Genomic DNA, 16,164 nt, shown 5'->3' on the forward strand with positions numbered 1-16,164 from the left:
GAAAGTGCATTGATATTTCAACAGTAGCCATGATAAGCAAACTGGTTGGAATTCAGAATCGCCAAATGGTTTGGATACTGCCATCATGATTTGATATATCAACGGTGACTGAGTCCGCCATTAGTTGGGTATGCAACCAAAGTATCAAACACAATTTAAGACACGCTGAACCTGAAAAATATCCTCGCATTATGAAATCATACATCATGGGCAACTGATTAAGGGGAGGGGTGGTGGAGGGGCGGGCGAGACGGTAACAATATGACTCGCATGTAATCATATCAATTTTCCCGCTCTCAAGAACAAACAGCCTTAAGAGTGTGCGTCGGAGAAAGGGCAAGAGAGCGTTAATTTCAAAATCAAATTTGAGTTTGCGAGTGAGCTCGCCAAAGCTCGCACAAAATGTAAACTGAAAGTCTATACCCGAGCAGTACTCCTTAAGGGCAGTGATTTGAGTATCACGCGCTTCTCAAGTCTGAGAACGACAGCGCGGCATTTGCCCCGCATACTTTTAGGTAAAAATCAATCGAATTCCCACCGACTACAGCAAATTTAACGTGAAGAGGAAGAGGCGTGAATTCACACGGAGACATTCTGTATAAACAGTCACAAAAGTGTTCGTGCACTAACGTATTCACTTGGAGATCGAGCTTACTAAACCGTAACCATCGCTCCAGAGACCTAGATATCGGCATGCCAGCAGGGTGGCAAACACAAACCTGTTTCGTGGTGTTGTTGGCAAACATTACTGCAGTGCCTCTTTCCATGAAAATTGTCACGTGAAAGTGTTGGTTTTTCCTTCTTTTTTTTTTTGGTACAGATTGTGAGAACAGATCGAAGCACACTGATATGTGTGATGGCAGGCATGGTCTTAAACTCATAAACTAATTCTTCTTTTCACAGAAATACTGATGTACTTTATTCCTGTCCTTTTGATATTTTTTGTGTCTGAAAATACCCAAATGATATGGGAATCAAAAATAGGATTTTTGTCCAAATAACTGCAACTCAGTTGATGTTATAAAAAAAAAGAACATTGCAGACATGTCAGAAAGTCAATGCGAACTACTGTAACTCTATGTGTCGTTTCGATTTTACATGTTCTCCGAGAACCTTATATAATCAGAAAGTTAGTGTGCGTGAGTCCACGTAGAGAAATGCGTGGATCCCTGATAGCAGTGCTTTTATTCCATTTCGATTCGGGAATCCAACTCTCATTTCTCGAAGGCTTGTACAGCGTAGAGGTATACGTTCTCCTTCACTCATCGTTCAGCAGACAGCAATCGATATCTGTCGAAACTGCAGTATATAAAGTAAGAATAGGAATGAATACAATCTCTCCACTCTATATGCCAAAAGATTGTAAGTTACGCTCCTAATGCTTTCCTTCATCGTCACAATAGCAGCGATCAAAACGATGATTCTTTCTCTATTTTTCTTCTTTTTTTAGTTGGCTTTTGATATGTATCGCACATGTACGGAAAAAGATACAGGGAACCTGAAAATTGTTTATCCTGGACGTGTGCTTGCTAAAGGGGCTGCGACCGCGATTGTATCTTCATCAAAACTAGGTTACCAGTATATTTCTGTCGATTGCAAATTGTGTAATCACAATGCGTGAGCGTATAGACGCTGATTATAATCCATATTCAAATATGTATATATATATATATATATATATATATATATATATATATATACTTATATGTATATCCATACTCATACATTTTGCCGCTATCTAAACTAGATATGGAAAGAGCGGAGGTTTCATTTTCACAGCAGTCAAAAATCCTTGCTGCCGGCATTGATACTCCACCTGATCTGACGTGTGCGACTCAAATTGCCTAAAATATTTCCGTATCCGGAATTCGAAGAGATAAAACCGGCCACAATTTAAACGACGACACTATCAGTAGACAGCATTGACAAGGGGGACAAGGTCACCACCAACATGCATTTTATCATGATGGCGTTGTCCTCGGAGAACCAAAGGGATGTGAAGCGCAGATTTCAAACCAAGTCTCTGCGAAGTATTATGAAAGATTGAAAACATGAACAGCAAGGGATTGCATTCCAGTTGTTGCCTGCAGGGCCTGAGCGTCACAGATCACGGCATGGTGCATCACATTGCAGACAGTATCATATTTGAAGTGTTTGATCGCGAAACAATTCAACTCTATTTCCGTCTTAATCTGAAATATTTTCGATTTAAACTGCCAAAGAATGAAGAAAGTGATAAGAAAGTATGTGATTTTGTAATAATGAATAGAATATTCCTTCTTATGTATCAAAAGAGGTATGACTGGAAAGGTTATATGTTACAGTGATGATGGACTCACTTTAAAGTGCTTAGAAATGGCGCTTTACCTGTTTTGATTTAATTTGATTTGATTTGATTTGATTTATTCTCTGTATGCCATTTCTTTACAAGGCCAACTCTTTGCAATTTCATAAGCATTGTACAAATATGGCAAAACACAAACTTTTCATACATGTTGTGTGTACATACACACTCTTTATACATACATGTACTGGAAAAGTGGATATTTTTGCGTGAGTAATTTTTCGCGCTTGGCCAGGTAAGATGAGCTTCGCATCATTTTAATCCCGCAGAATAAAGACATCAACTAGTGGAACATCATGGCAAACAAAATATCCACTTGCTATCATTTTCGCGCTATAGTTTCTGGTTGCGTGAATCTGAATTTGGTCGCGAAAATTTCAACACCGTGAAAATTTTCACTTCTACAGTATTGCAGTTCCCCCACCCTATATGAGGCAGCAATGTCTAAACATTTCGTTTTCTTTTTCTGTTCCGTTTCAGGAGAGTCACTTGATTGCAGAAGAACGGCAAAAGAAGAGGCATCGCTGGCGAGGAAATTATGTATACAATCAGAAGCAGGTAAGGATACACTTCTTCGAAAGTTTGAAAGGGCGCCCTGCAGTGTCTAGTTTTTGGCAAGTGCAGGTTATAAACAAACAAAATAGTAACAATAAAAACAAGAGAGGAAACCAGCCTACATGCAATGAGGGCACAGCACTTCCGTCGATGGAAATTTATCTAACTTCTCGATCGCGGTAAATAATCTATACTGGATTTCTTTTTGACATGCAAATCCATATTAAGGAAATTCATGTTCCATATTTTGCCCGCCTAAACAAATCTGACGGGGTCAGACATCAGAGACAATACAGCCCCTCCTCCTTCCGGCATAGTAAGCTTACAATTTAATCGATTGGAATTCAATTTTTAAAAGCGCCATTAATGATTCACCTAACATTAATCTAATGCTCGCCAACAAGGTAATCTAAGTTTAATAGCCAATTAAGGTGGAATATTTTATGCCATTGGGGGTGTATTCATTAAAAAAGTTTGTGTCTCAATTAACAAACTAAATGAATAACACCCACAAGCCATTCTAGAATATTTAACTAGATACTCATCCCCTGTATTGAATGTAAAGTTTTCGGAACCCATTACTCGCCACCCAAGTACACTGCGTTGAAGAGTCACATCACTGCAGACTCATACAGAATGCAAAAGTATCACAAACCGTTTTCCAACTGGATCGAATGCTGGCCGACTCCCTTACTTGTCGTGACGTGTAATTTGATTAGCAACTGGCCATTGCCATGGAAACACCACTACCATTGAAACAAGTCGGCGATACAGACTTTCGTTGGACATGTAGGCATTAGATACATGTAGTGTCCTTTTCAACTCGCTTGAGAGACAGTCAAAACAAACTGAGCCTACAAACTGTGGTTCCCTCTATGATGTGTATTGCGTACAGGTTAAGAAAGAAGGAATAGAAAAAAAAAGGAAATAAACGAGTAAGATGTTTAAAGTGATTAATAAATCGCTGTAAAAAAAAACTCCATTTGTTGCTGACTAGAATTTTGTCACACGTTCGTGTCATCATACGCTCTGATCTGTGATATGCATATTTAGTGGAAAATTGTCTGATTCCGTGTCATCAGTGCTTCATCGGTTAATAGTCAGCGATACCATTTATTACTAAAGGCATTATTATTATAATTATTTTCATTTCTTGCACTTTTAACACTCATATGATTTCTTTTTCTTCTTCTTCTCCCCCGCCGTCTTCCTCTTCTTCTTCTTCCTCCTCCTCTTCCTCCTCCTTCTTCTCCACTCCCTCCCTCCCTCCCTTCTACCATTTGTCTTGCTTTTTCTTTCTCACAACTTTTATTTATGAAAACGAGAAAAATTCGTAGTAAAGGGCAAAACTAGTGCTTTTTCCCATCTAGCAATATTGAAAAAATAAAGTGGAAAACACACACATTCACACACACGCTTTTGAATTACAGTAAGGTACAGCCAGAGACACAAAATCAGCAATAGACCCATACAAGGCAACCCAAATCGAAGTAGAGTATCGCGTGAGACGAGATAGTATATTATGCCTGTGGATTCCCAGGGGTTCGTATACAGGGCAAGGGAAAGCAACCACCCGAGGTCCTTGTAATTAGAATGATGCGGATTCAATTCTGCAACGGTATGAAAAATTCACGGTAAAATGATATATGACATAAGTTCATGACTGCATACGAGATGTCATATCCTTCTAATCACTGTAAATTCATTTCAAAAGTTCTTGGCACAGATTATATATTGATAAAGAGGTTTGACCTTAAATATTTCTTTCGACTTCATTTACTTTTCGAAGGACTTTGGCAATCTAAATATCTTTATAGTGGCCATCCAGGCTGAATACGTACACGTCAGAGGAATTTAGGAATGGGCTCGAAATATTTTTCGACCAAAAATATGTTTTATTTTCCCCTACCAATGTAAATTTTGACGCCAAAGCGTAACAATCCCGTTCTGTAATATGTCCTCTACAAAAGAATATTGATTGTTGTTTGATCAGCGCAGGTTGATCATTTACGTTTGCTCCTCTTCCGTTGGTGATGACGATGACTACTGCTAACAACAATATAAGGGACATCATTGCCATGAAGAATTGTTACAGATCTTATTTCATCAATAGCAACACCGTCATCATTAAGACTGCATTACTACACAACAACCCTAAGGTTGCTTTTGTGGGGTAACAGGAAATAGAGTTGGTATTAATCAGTGTTAATAACGTCGCAGATTCTTCACCCCCTTCTCAACGTGATTTATTGCCACCTATCAACTTTTTCTAAAGCCTAACCGTGCTAGAATTCAGTCTTCATTAGAGTCAATATTACTCCATTTGTAGATATTTCATACATCATGACAACTCGTTGGCATATTAAGCACAATATTTGTTGCTACTGTCATCATTACGTACAAATCAAGGCCCGGGTATCTTTTCCTCTTCATGAGATGAAACGTTGCAAAAAAAAAAAAAACAACCAAAAAACAAAATGGCGCTGACGATTGTAGATAGCTCACCATATAGCCCTTGACTTACTTACATACCCATCTCCTATTTCCCTTAATTCTTCAATCGGATACTACAGCTTCACAGTAATAAGGCGCGCACACTGGAAAGTAATCAGGGACCAAAACTGAATATTAACATAGTAGCTAAGAGGACAAATGAGGTTAATAAGGTGTGTAGCATCCCGGGAACTGGGGCGCCTTCTAATGAAATTCCTTGTGCCAGTTGGATTAGATCATGACCATAAACACCACAAACACCAAGTGCTGCAACTAGCGCCCCATATCATTTCAGATATATCATAAAGATAACAATGTTTGACAGGTTCTTTTTAGAGCTTGTAATTAATTACCTTCCGCGCCAGGGCAGAATAAAAAAATATGATAATTTGGCCTGCGAAACTCAAGGTTGCATGCATGCACACCAGTATAGTTGGAAAAAAAAATCTGGGCCCAGTAAAGATGTGGTCTGCATACAACATTGCAATATTGCGCCAATCTATTTTCATTCATTCTTTTTTCCCCAGGAGGATGTAGGCAAGCCTATGGAGATGCATTACGTAATCACCAGAGGTCGTGCAGTTTTCAAGGTAAGAACAATGAGAACTGAATTAAGTCGGGTTTTTTTTTTCATGCCCTCTAACAGACCTGTTCGGTTAAGCGCTCTTTTTTTTCATGCTATAATGCCTATTTAAGCCATAACTGGGGGCTTCATATGTCTAACAATACTTATTATACACTAACATAGCAATGCACCTGACTTGCTGCATAACCCACTGGATCATCTTTTCTTCTCCTTTGGAGGCCCCCAAATATGGCCGACATAAGTCACAGACAGTGTTTGAAACTGGTTAGGTCTAGACTTCATCACGAGTGCCGATTGCAAAAACTTCACACGCGGTGTAATATTCGCACATCTCGACGCCGCGCGCCGGACCATTTCATGTTGGCACATGATAAAACCTCCTGTCGACGCACACGAAAACATACTGAATATCTACTACAATCCCAAGACGAGTAGTTGTCTGCTGGTATCAGGCAACTGCGTAAAATGTCGTTAGCGTCGGTTTCCACATAGTAATGAAGTTATCCCCAGCGGTTTATCATATCGCATCTTACGGTCGGATAGCGGGGCACCGGATAGCAATAGGCGGCTTTACTCCGCCGGTACTTTTGAGCCCACCGCCGTGGAATAATTTGGTGTAATGCCTCCTGCGACGGTCAATCATTATCTTGAAATCAATGGACGAAATCGTAGGCGGTCGTTGCTTCATTGCCCGTATCAACTGGATTGCAACTTTCATTTGCTAGATGACGTATTCGTTTGAAAAACTAAATGTATTACCAATGCCTCGACAAATTTTGCTTTCTTTGCCAGAAACAACAACGAACGCTGTTTTTCCCCTTTTATCGCTTCTACGTCTAGAGGACTACATACTGGCAAAGTTTTGTGACAAATACAGTTTCGATACTTTAGATAAAAATCAACTTTTGTGTTTTATCTGAATATGGACTCTATGATACCTTACAGTTTGAGTTGCATTTCCTTCAATTCATCATATAGAATACAACGACAATTAGAATTTTTTTTTACTACTTGATAATCATGACTTGCAACCCCCCCCCCCCCCCCCCAAAAAAAAACAACAACAACAACAAAAACAACAACCAAATCCATCCAAATTATTTCATGTGTATGGAACCGGAATACCACCAGCACTCCGACGCTCACTCATTTAGCCATTTGCGTCTTTCTCATCACTTTTTTCTATAGTCGTCTTTAAACATTTTGACAGTTGAGTAATTTCAGCAACCCCACAGATTACTTCTCAGTAGATCTATTGTGTTCTGTAGACCTGCTTTTATTTCCATCATCAGATGTCTTCGTCCACGTCATTCCTTTCATTTTGTTTGATTATGCTTTAAATATTCATTTTATGTTTCGTCATGGACCGACACTTAAAATGAACCTCCTTCCTCGCATCATTAACAAACATCTTTAGAGAGTGGTTAAGGTATGATTTGTGTCGCTAAACGTGTTTGATGGGCGTGAATGCCACGTATAGGTGATCTCATACAAACACTCCGTGACTCAGTTCTGTTAGTTTTCCCCCGATGTCGTCCCGCCGCCGTCGAACGTGGCTGTAGGAATAATATATATATATATATATATATATATATATATATATATATATATATATATAAAGTAAAACAATTAGTAGAAGAAGAACGCCGTATATCATAATCTTGAAGATCTTAACGGAGCTGCTCTCAAATACTATCACAAATGCCTGTTGATCTAAATCAAACCCGTTTCTTGAAAACACGTCGATCAGAGCGCTATATACAAAACCGTATCAAAATGCTTTGCGTTTACAAGTTATGCTTTCCTTGATACAAATAACCTGGTCATTTGCAATGATCAACTGAAATAATTTGTTTTATTCTCTTCGAAAGGAAATGACAAAACTTTTCCCCACCATAAAAGTCTATTCGCAACATATACGAGATTAGAAAAAAAAAAATAATGCAAAAATGATTAATGCACATACACCTTGTTTCGGGTCGGATAAATTCAAAGTCACGTCTTGTTCATATCCACTTTGAATTTTGCAGTCACTCAACGCAGTTTAAGCATTTCAGGCATGTAGAATGCATCATTGTGTTTGCAATAGGTTTTTCCCCTCTTCCCGTCTTGAGACAAAAGAGAAGCTAGATTCAAGATTCTTTAAATTCCATATCTTATGTTATGAAATATCATCTTGCTTAGCCAAGAAAGAAAAAATGTTAAAGTGACATCTTGTGTAAAACTATATGACATTCTGCGTATACTGAATACAAAGTAATGCATGGAATTAGTATTTGTGACGATTTCCCCCAAGGTATGTTTCACATTCTTCATTTGTGTTTCCTTTACTCTTTTACACAAACATAATAATCTCACTAATTCCTTTTGAAGGGACTTATATAATCATAAGACAATGATTCCATTGTTTAATACTTAGTGTCATGCAATCACTTTGATGTGGAATTTATAGTTATTGACAGGAATAAAACACAATCAGCAGAAATAAGACAGCATGCGCGTCAGCAACAACCATTTATCTTGGGAATGTCCCTATGAAGTGCTCTTCGATGACATAATCTTCTGCTATTCCTAAGTATCCCCACTCCCCTTTGTTTTTGCTTTATCTTTTATTATCTCAAGTCTGACTCTCTGTTACTGGCATCTCCCTAGAATGTCTAAGAGGCGATTTTGAGTGGTCAAGGAGGAAACTTGAAAATAAATTAACATCGATCTCGTTCTTCTAAGAACATTTACTGAACTGTAACGAAATCTTATTATCTCTCGTCTGCACACGAAAGCTTGTCGACTGGAAAATAGTGGCAAGTAGAAAAATTGCTGGCAAAAGACTGATATGCAGTTAAGAGGTAAAAACCTTTAATTACATAGATAGGTGATTTAGGCAAGTAAGTACATACATTTTTTTTTAAAGTAGTTATTGCTGTAAGGATGAATTTCCAACTTTAAAAGGGTTGATGGAATTGCTGATGTAATTGCCTGTACTCGCTAGCACTTCCACGAGGCTTCAAAATTAACAACACCTTTCCGGGCCTGTGTTTCCCCGCGCAGTACCTATAGAAGATATCTCAACTGATGAAATTTGGACGAAATCCCTCGTGTGAAAGCGCTGCGCCCTTTGCTGAGCCTACGGCGCGCTAGATAGAATCGGGAAGGCCCCTAGTGATCCCGCCTTCGGACGTGAAACAAACAAGGTATCGATTTAGTCGATTAGATATCTCGGTATAGTGATGACATCACATCCTAAGGCATTACACGCGGCAAATATCTTAGTGTATCCGTATTCTGCGGAAGTTCTTCTCTCTGTTGTTGTTGTTTTTTAGCGTTGGTTTTATGACTAAAATTAACCGACCACGTGATTGCATGTCTGTCGATGAGATTCTATTTGGCTTGGCGTCCGTGAAACCATTCAACCTGCAGGAATTGGCAGTCAAATATGGCGAAGGTGGAAACGCTGCCACAATTAATCTAATCCGACATTACGCCTCTGATTTCACCTCGCAAATCAGAACTCAGCCGGATAGAGCGAAAAAAAAAGAGGGTAAAGGGAAAATGTAAATGTCAGATAACAAACGAGGAGTTGAAATGAAATTTCTACCTGCGGACGTTCCTGTTTATTCTCGTTTTCACAGTATCCCGCCAATTTTGTTGAAACGAATCGTCGGTCGAACCCATCTCGTTACCGCGATGATTACTTTGTGGTAGAGGAATGTTGACTGATACGTATTAAACCGAGGAAAGCCGCTGCACATTGGGAATACTCACCTTAATGACAATATGTGCTATTCAACATGTCCATGATGGAATGGATTGAGAGTGTGAGCATTTGGATCATACAACAATTGACAGAGTTACTTACCTGAGCTTGAATATTGCACCTCATACCTACTTTCCACATTACCCGAAGTGCAATGTCCAGCATCCCGTCGGAATTTACAAATGACCGAGTCTCAACATGAGGGAAATTTTAGAAAAGTTAGGATGTGAAACTGGTTTATAGCATGAAAAGGATAGCTAAAGTGCTGGCGGCAATAAAGAGAACGTGCTGTGACGAGATAATATGATTATTCGTATAGCTGGTAGAATTCCTCATGTATCTTCAAAGGACGTTATCTGTGACTTTTACCAACCCAGTGGCTCGGAAGAGCTCTGTAATACTCGGTCGTCTCTAGTCCTTTGTTATTCTGGCTGGCCATCACATTACCCCTCAAACAGCTTTTTATGAAATAGAGTGGGATGATATATATATATATATATATATATATATATATATATATATATATAGGCAAAGCTTGTAAGTCTACGCGGTCTAAAAATGCTAAAATTTGAAAATCGTTGTGAGGCCATTCAGTCTCATTTTGTAGTGTTGCATGTACATCAAAATAAATTGTGACAATTCTGTTTCATTTCTTTCCTTGTTAGTATCTATACTATTGCACACTTTCCTAGAAAACATCAATAAATCTTAAACAACAATACAAAACAAGTTTTTTAAAACAATATGCCAGTTAATTTTATAGGCCTACATATATTATATCATTGTTAGTATTGAAAAATTTGAAAAGAATGATTACACTGGTCACACATATAATCCGGGTCATGGTAAATCTTACTTCATTTCAATATCTATAGTTCCAAATTGTGTATACAAGTCTTTCCTTTTACTGTTGTGTATACGTAAAACAGGGGCTTCCTCTTTTTAGCAGATTAGAGTGGCCTTAGTTCCAATTATCCTGCTGTATTATAGAGAATCAGTAAATGGATATATTAGTAACCCAAGAACACTCGAATGAATGACATGAATACATTGAAAGTGCGCGCAGAGGCAAAATCGTTCACGAAATGGATGATAAGCTTATATTTCTTAGTATTCTTGGTACTTGTTTGTAAATTTTCAATTCACGCTATTGTGTGTTTTGTGCGGTGATCATTCACATACAACTTTAACTGTCTAATTCAGTTAGCGGTCTCAACTTACCTACATGACTGAATGGGGGAGGAGAGGGGGGAGTTCTTACAGACAGGCGGTGTCCAAGGACCGAAGATTTTGTTGCGGCTGCATTGCTAAATTTCATCTGACATGTTGACGATCAGGTTTTTCTTTCTTGGTCTTTATTTGGTTAATATGAAATGATAAAAGGCTCCTTTCAACAAAGCGACTGGAGATGAACGCATTATACTGTACATACGGCTTCCTAAGATTACTCTCTTGCGCTCCTAATGACATTACCGAGTTATACCGGGATAGGTACGGCGAGGAGCTCGTTCGCTTTCTGGCACATTTCGGCTGATTGTGATGCTTCATGAAGAGTGACAGGCTGATTTATCAAGTTTTTACTGCTTAAAGTGTTTGAATAGGAGTGACACATGACCAAAGAAAAGAAACGACCATACAAACAAACAAACAAGCAAACAAAAACAAACAAATAAATAAACGTTTTTCAGCACTTTTCTTTGGTGAACAAAGCTGTTGTGAATTTGTTTGTCTCTTTCAATGAGTTTGTAAGATATTTACGTATTTTCTTATTTTCCTCCACATTCTTTCTTTTTCGTTAACCCCAGTTAAAGAAAAACAAAGGAAAGGAAATAGTAAAAACCCATGGAAGGTCCGCGTTTTGCCCTATTTTGCTGTTGCTTAATGTATTCTATTCATAAATATTAGTTATGAAGGAGAAAAATGAGAATCAAAACTATCCTTTCATGATGTCTGATACAATCATTTTCTTTTCCTACACAATGTGTGACGTAGTGATAATATGAAAGTGTGCTTACATCCCCTCACATCTACCCTGGAAACTTTGTGATATATATAGATATAGATATAATTATGTTTTCATTTTGAATACAGATATTTCAGCTGTATGATGGTTTGATGTTGGCTTAATGGGCATGAAATAACTATATGAATTGCACTTGCAGGAGAAATATATACAGAGAAGAAGGGTGCTGCAAATTAAACAAGAAAAGAGGGTGTTATGAATCATTACAAAAAAAGCGACGAGACCAGGAGGACATGAGACCTTTAGCATTAAAGATATCATTATGCAGTTGCATGTACTATTTTCGTATGTATTCGTACACTCATATAAAACTACAGTACATTCTTGTCTTACATTCAGTTTCTCTGAATCGAAGAGTTGTCCAAAGAAACAAGGTACAGTACATTGAATTCTGTGCAAGGCTGTGCGATCAGGTATTGGTATTCATCATACAGAGTAGTTTCCTTTGTAAATAGAGCAGAGTATGCCTTAGAGAAATAATGACCAAAATATTCGAGACATGAGCATCATTTAAACAGAGCCTTTCAAAACTAATGTTCCCGCGACAATGTCTGGGTAGCGTCCGGATAATCATTTTTTTTAACCCTGCCTGTTAAAACGGTCCCCGCAAAATGTTGCTCGGACGTTGTCGCGGTAACTTTTGCCAAGCTATACCCTAGCCAGCTAGGGTAATTACCCCGACATTACCCTGACATTACCCCGACAACCCTTCTATTAGGACTTTCCCGTGGCAAAATTCATTTGATACAGTCAACACGCATGCGCAATATTGCAGACAGAAGATGATTGACACGCAGCGCGCCGATCACGTGCATGGATTGAACCACTGATCTCTAGTAGCTGAGATCAGTGATTGTAAGCCCCGTTTTACTTATTCACGATTGCTTACCCACATGTGCACAATCTTAGAACAATTGGCGGCGCTTGGCCGGTTGGCGGGGTAGTCGCATCAGTGGACACACCCCCTTCTTGGAAACCTACCCGAGAAGGTTTTAAGTAATAGATTTAATATGTGCCTGTTAAAACGGTACCCCTCGCTCTCTCCTGCGGGTTTATTGCCCGAGGTGAGGAATTTTGTTCTCCGGACGTTGTCCTGACGTCGGGATAAGGTCTGTTAAAACAGGGCTTTAGCTACCTGTGGAGTCGTTTTGTGGTCAAAGTAATGCAGCTCGGGGCACCATTTCATGAAAGTTGTTGGTCCTGTATCTGACAATTACCAAGGCAACAATCACAGAAAAGAGCTTCTCGGCCAATCAAAACAAAGGATTGTGCTGAAATTGTCAGAGACGGACAACTTGTCGTGGTTGACAACATTTTTGCTTGACTTTTAGCTGCAGTGAAATGTTTAATTTATGTGCATATAAATTCTTTGGAGAGATGGAGAAAACAGCAGGAGAATGTGTAGAGACAACAATCCATTACGGAATAATACACACAAGTCACAGAAAGTAGTCGCTAAAACAACATTTACGTATTGAACATCACCGTGCTAAAAGTTTTTTCTTCTTTTTTGTTTCAAAAGGTGCTGAATCTACAAAATAATCCAAAATATGAATTCTTAAAACACCAGTGTAGACACATTGACTTTCCTGAAAAACATGCTTTACCATCCTATTGTAGGGTACTCATAACTTTGGAACTTAAAGTCAGTGCATGAAAACACTTAGAGGCCTGTGAAATAAAATCAAGGGTTTTCTCCTTACCATTTAGAGTGGATTTAGCACATTTTGGAAATGAACTCTTAATGCTCATATCTTGTGATGACGCCACTGTTCACCAATTTGATAAAAAAAAGAACGTGTCTCTTTCTGATTGGTCAATAGGCGAATATACAGAACAAGATGATTGTGAGGCATTTTTATGACGGGGGGGGGGGGGGGGTACTCAAAGGTAACAACTTAACTTTCCAAAATGTCCACGTGTAACTTTTCTGAAATAATTGTCGGAACGAAAATATCAATTATCATTGTAATTTTGATTATAATTCATTCCCAATCATGGATTAATGTTGAAGGGAGCATTTGAAAATGTTAGTCCAAAACCAGGGTTAAAAATTGGAATTAAAAAGATGTGTGGTCCATTGTCCTGCTTTTCCTGATTATCCTGAACATGGTTACCACACGCACATCGTTCTCACATTTTCCACTTCAATTTTAACCCAATCGTTGAATCACGTGGGTTTTCTTCTTTTGAATCAGCTGAGTTTAGTTAACGAATATTGTATTTTTCTTCTTTTCTTTCTTTTGTTTTTGTTTTGTTGGTTTTGCTTTGTAGTTGGAAGGAGAAGTGCCGGACTAGCAACCCTTTTAGACGATTCACACTCACCCATCGCATCGGCATCAGTAAGTAGCTCCTCTTTGTTTCCTCCCTGAAACAAATACTAATTGTGTTTTCATTCCCCATTCTCTTGTACGTTGTATGCTGTAAAAACAAACGCAGACAAAGTATCGCCGGTTTATCTTTCTACGTCTACGTCTACATCTTAGGTAGATTTTCGAAGTTTACAAAGCTTTAATCTTATGCAATTTCATTGCATTTTTTTTCCTTGGCAACTTTAAAGGAGACAGACAAAAATACAAAAGTGAAGCAATTCACGCCTTTTGCTAAGACCGACCACCATTTAATTGTCTACTGATAACTTCTTAAATAATTCAGAAAGTGTAAACACTATCGTTCTCTCTTTAATGACTGATGGAACATATTCCCCGGGAATAGCGTGTCTGCGTATGTGTCTATGTCACTATGCATGCAAGTCAAGGCATTTACAAGTTCATTCATCTAATCAAAAGTGGCTTGGCATTTCAGGTGGCGAACAGCGATGATTTTTCTGATTACCTGCGCAAGCCGTGCATCAACTAGGCGGATGATAAACTCATCACCGTATCCGATTTCTCCCAAGAGAATATCAATGGTTATCATTCATATATGAGATGTCAAGAGAGAGAGAGAAAAAAAAAGCGTTGCTGCATGACGCTGCGATTCTTGTATTCTAGGGCCGAAATGTTGATTCGGATAGAATCCATAGTTAAAGCTTGCTCATTGCGTAATAGACAAGTGACACGGACAAGTCTAGAAATTATTTACTGGCAGATTAATAATGTCTTTTCTCATTGACTTTTTAATCTCTCCCTTTAACACAATCACATTAATCCTGGCCCAGAAAACATGTGTTCTGAGCCATTTTCCCTTTCCCACTCGCTTTGCCTCGTTCCCATTTCTCAATCCTCCTGTATGTGTCTCTTTATTCGTCTTTATTACAATAGATCTGCCTCCCATTTTCCCGCCTTCGTAGTATTTTCTATGTTGTTGCAGTGTCTCGACGTATTCAGTTTCCACTTGCGACTATCCTCTCTCTGTCTCCCTTTTTCTGTTCCAATTAAAGAGAGTGATCTTGACTCCAATTATGTTGATGAAGAGTCTGGTTACCGCTCTCATTTGAACTTTTATCAAATCACCTTTGGTAGCTGACAATCTCCCTAGTTCACACGATATCTGTATTTCGCTTGTTAGTCAGAACTTGGGCTATAGAGGGAGAGAGATCGAGATCGGATGTGGCACGAAGCTCTTCAACATCACAACGAATTCTCTCCTGTAAAATAAGACGCGCTGATCTTCAACATCGCTATCACCTTTCGCGGCTTCCCTTGATATTCCATTAGAATATCGCAGCGAAGAGAGAGAAAAAAAAAGATGCGATTGCCGACACGTGCGCGCTTAAACATTCCCATATCCATCTACACACTGATGAGCTCACCTGATAAAGACCTCCCATTCTTGTATGTTGATACGAGGGATTCCGAACTCAGCATAATACGCGAGCAGTAACCCAAAACAGCGACAATCATTACATTACATTACATTATGGGATATAAAGTCGTCAAGGCAAACCAGATTGTTTGGTCGAATGAATCACATAGCAAGCCTCTAAGTATCATTTCGGACTGACACTAACAACGTTATATCGGTCAGATCCTACCATCTCATATTCGGAAACACAATTTTGATGTTGATAACTAACAGAAACTACTGCAAATCACTTGGAAAGAATTCCCATTGAAGAATATTGGACAAAACTGATGAGCAACCCAACTCGAAATGAGGTAGATAAAAAGAAAAACAATCAATATATTATTTCGCATATGTCACGTTGATATAACGTGAATTTGCAAACCATTATATCCAATCTTTCAAATTTTAAGTCTTATATGGACACAGAGATTTTTTATTGAGGCAGATTATTGCATCGAGAGACTATAAGAGCCTTTTGCTTTTTAGGTTATGGTTTCGTATTTTGTTATTGTTGTTGTTGATGCAGTTTTGCTTGCTACACGCATCATGCCAACACAATATAATACGCCTCCCAGGTCCATTTTTGGCAGATGATTTATGAAAATTCACAAAGCTGGCAA

At 38.6% G+C, this 16,164-nt stretch overlaps 1 protein-coding gene across 1 annotated transcript in view; it reads left to right on the forward strand.

Annotated features, from left to right (window-relative positions):
- The window catches only part of LOC139744032 (uncharacterized), a 96,872-nt gene that overhangs the window by 63,329 nt on the left and 17,379 nt on the right, over positions 1 to 16,164 (forward strand). The window contains exons 2-4 of the mRNA XM_071654493.1: positions 2,825 to 2,902; positions 5,920 to 5,982; positions 14,030 to 14,097. Of these exons, the coding sequence (XP_071510594.1) occupies positions 2,825 to 2,902; positions 5,920 to 5,982; positions 14,030 to 14,097 (209 nt within the window). The remainder of the gene's footprint in view (positions 1 to 2,824; positions 2,903 to 5,919; positions 5,983 to 14,029; positions 14,098 to 16,164) is intronic.

This window comes from Diadema antillarum, unplaced genomic scaffold (assembly GCF_040938485.1).
Source record: "Diadema antillarum isolate AM-2024a unplaced genomic scaffold, OU_Dant_1.0 seq00001130_RagTag, whole genome shotgun sequence".
Classification (NCBI taxonomy): Eukaryota; Metazoa; Echinodermata; class Echinoidea; order Diadematoida; family Diadematidae; genus Diadema; species Diadema antillarum.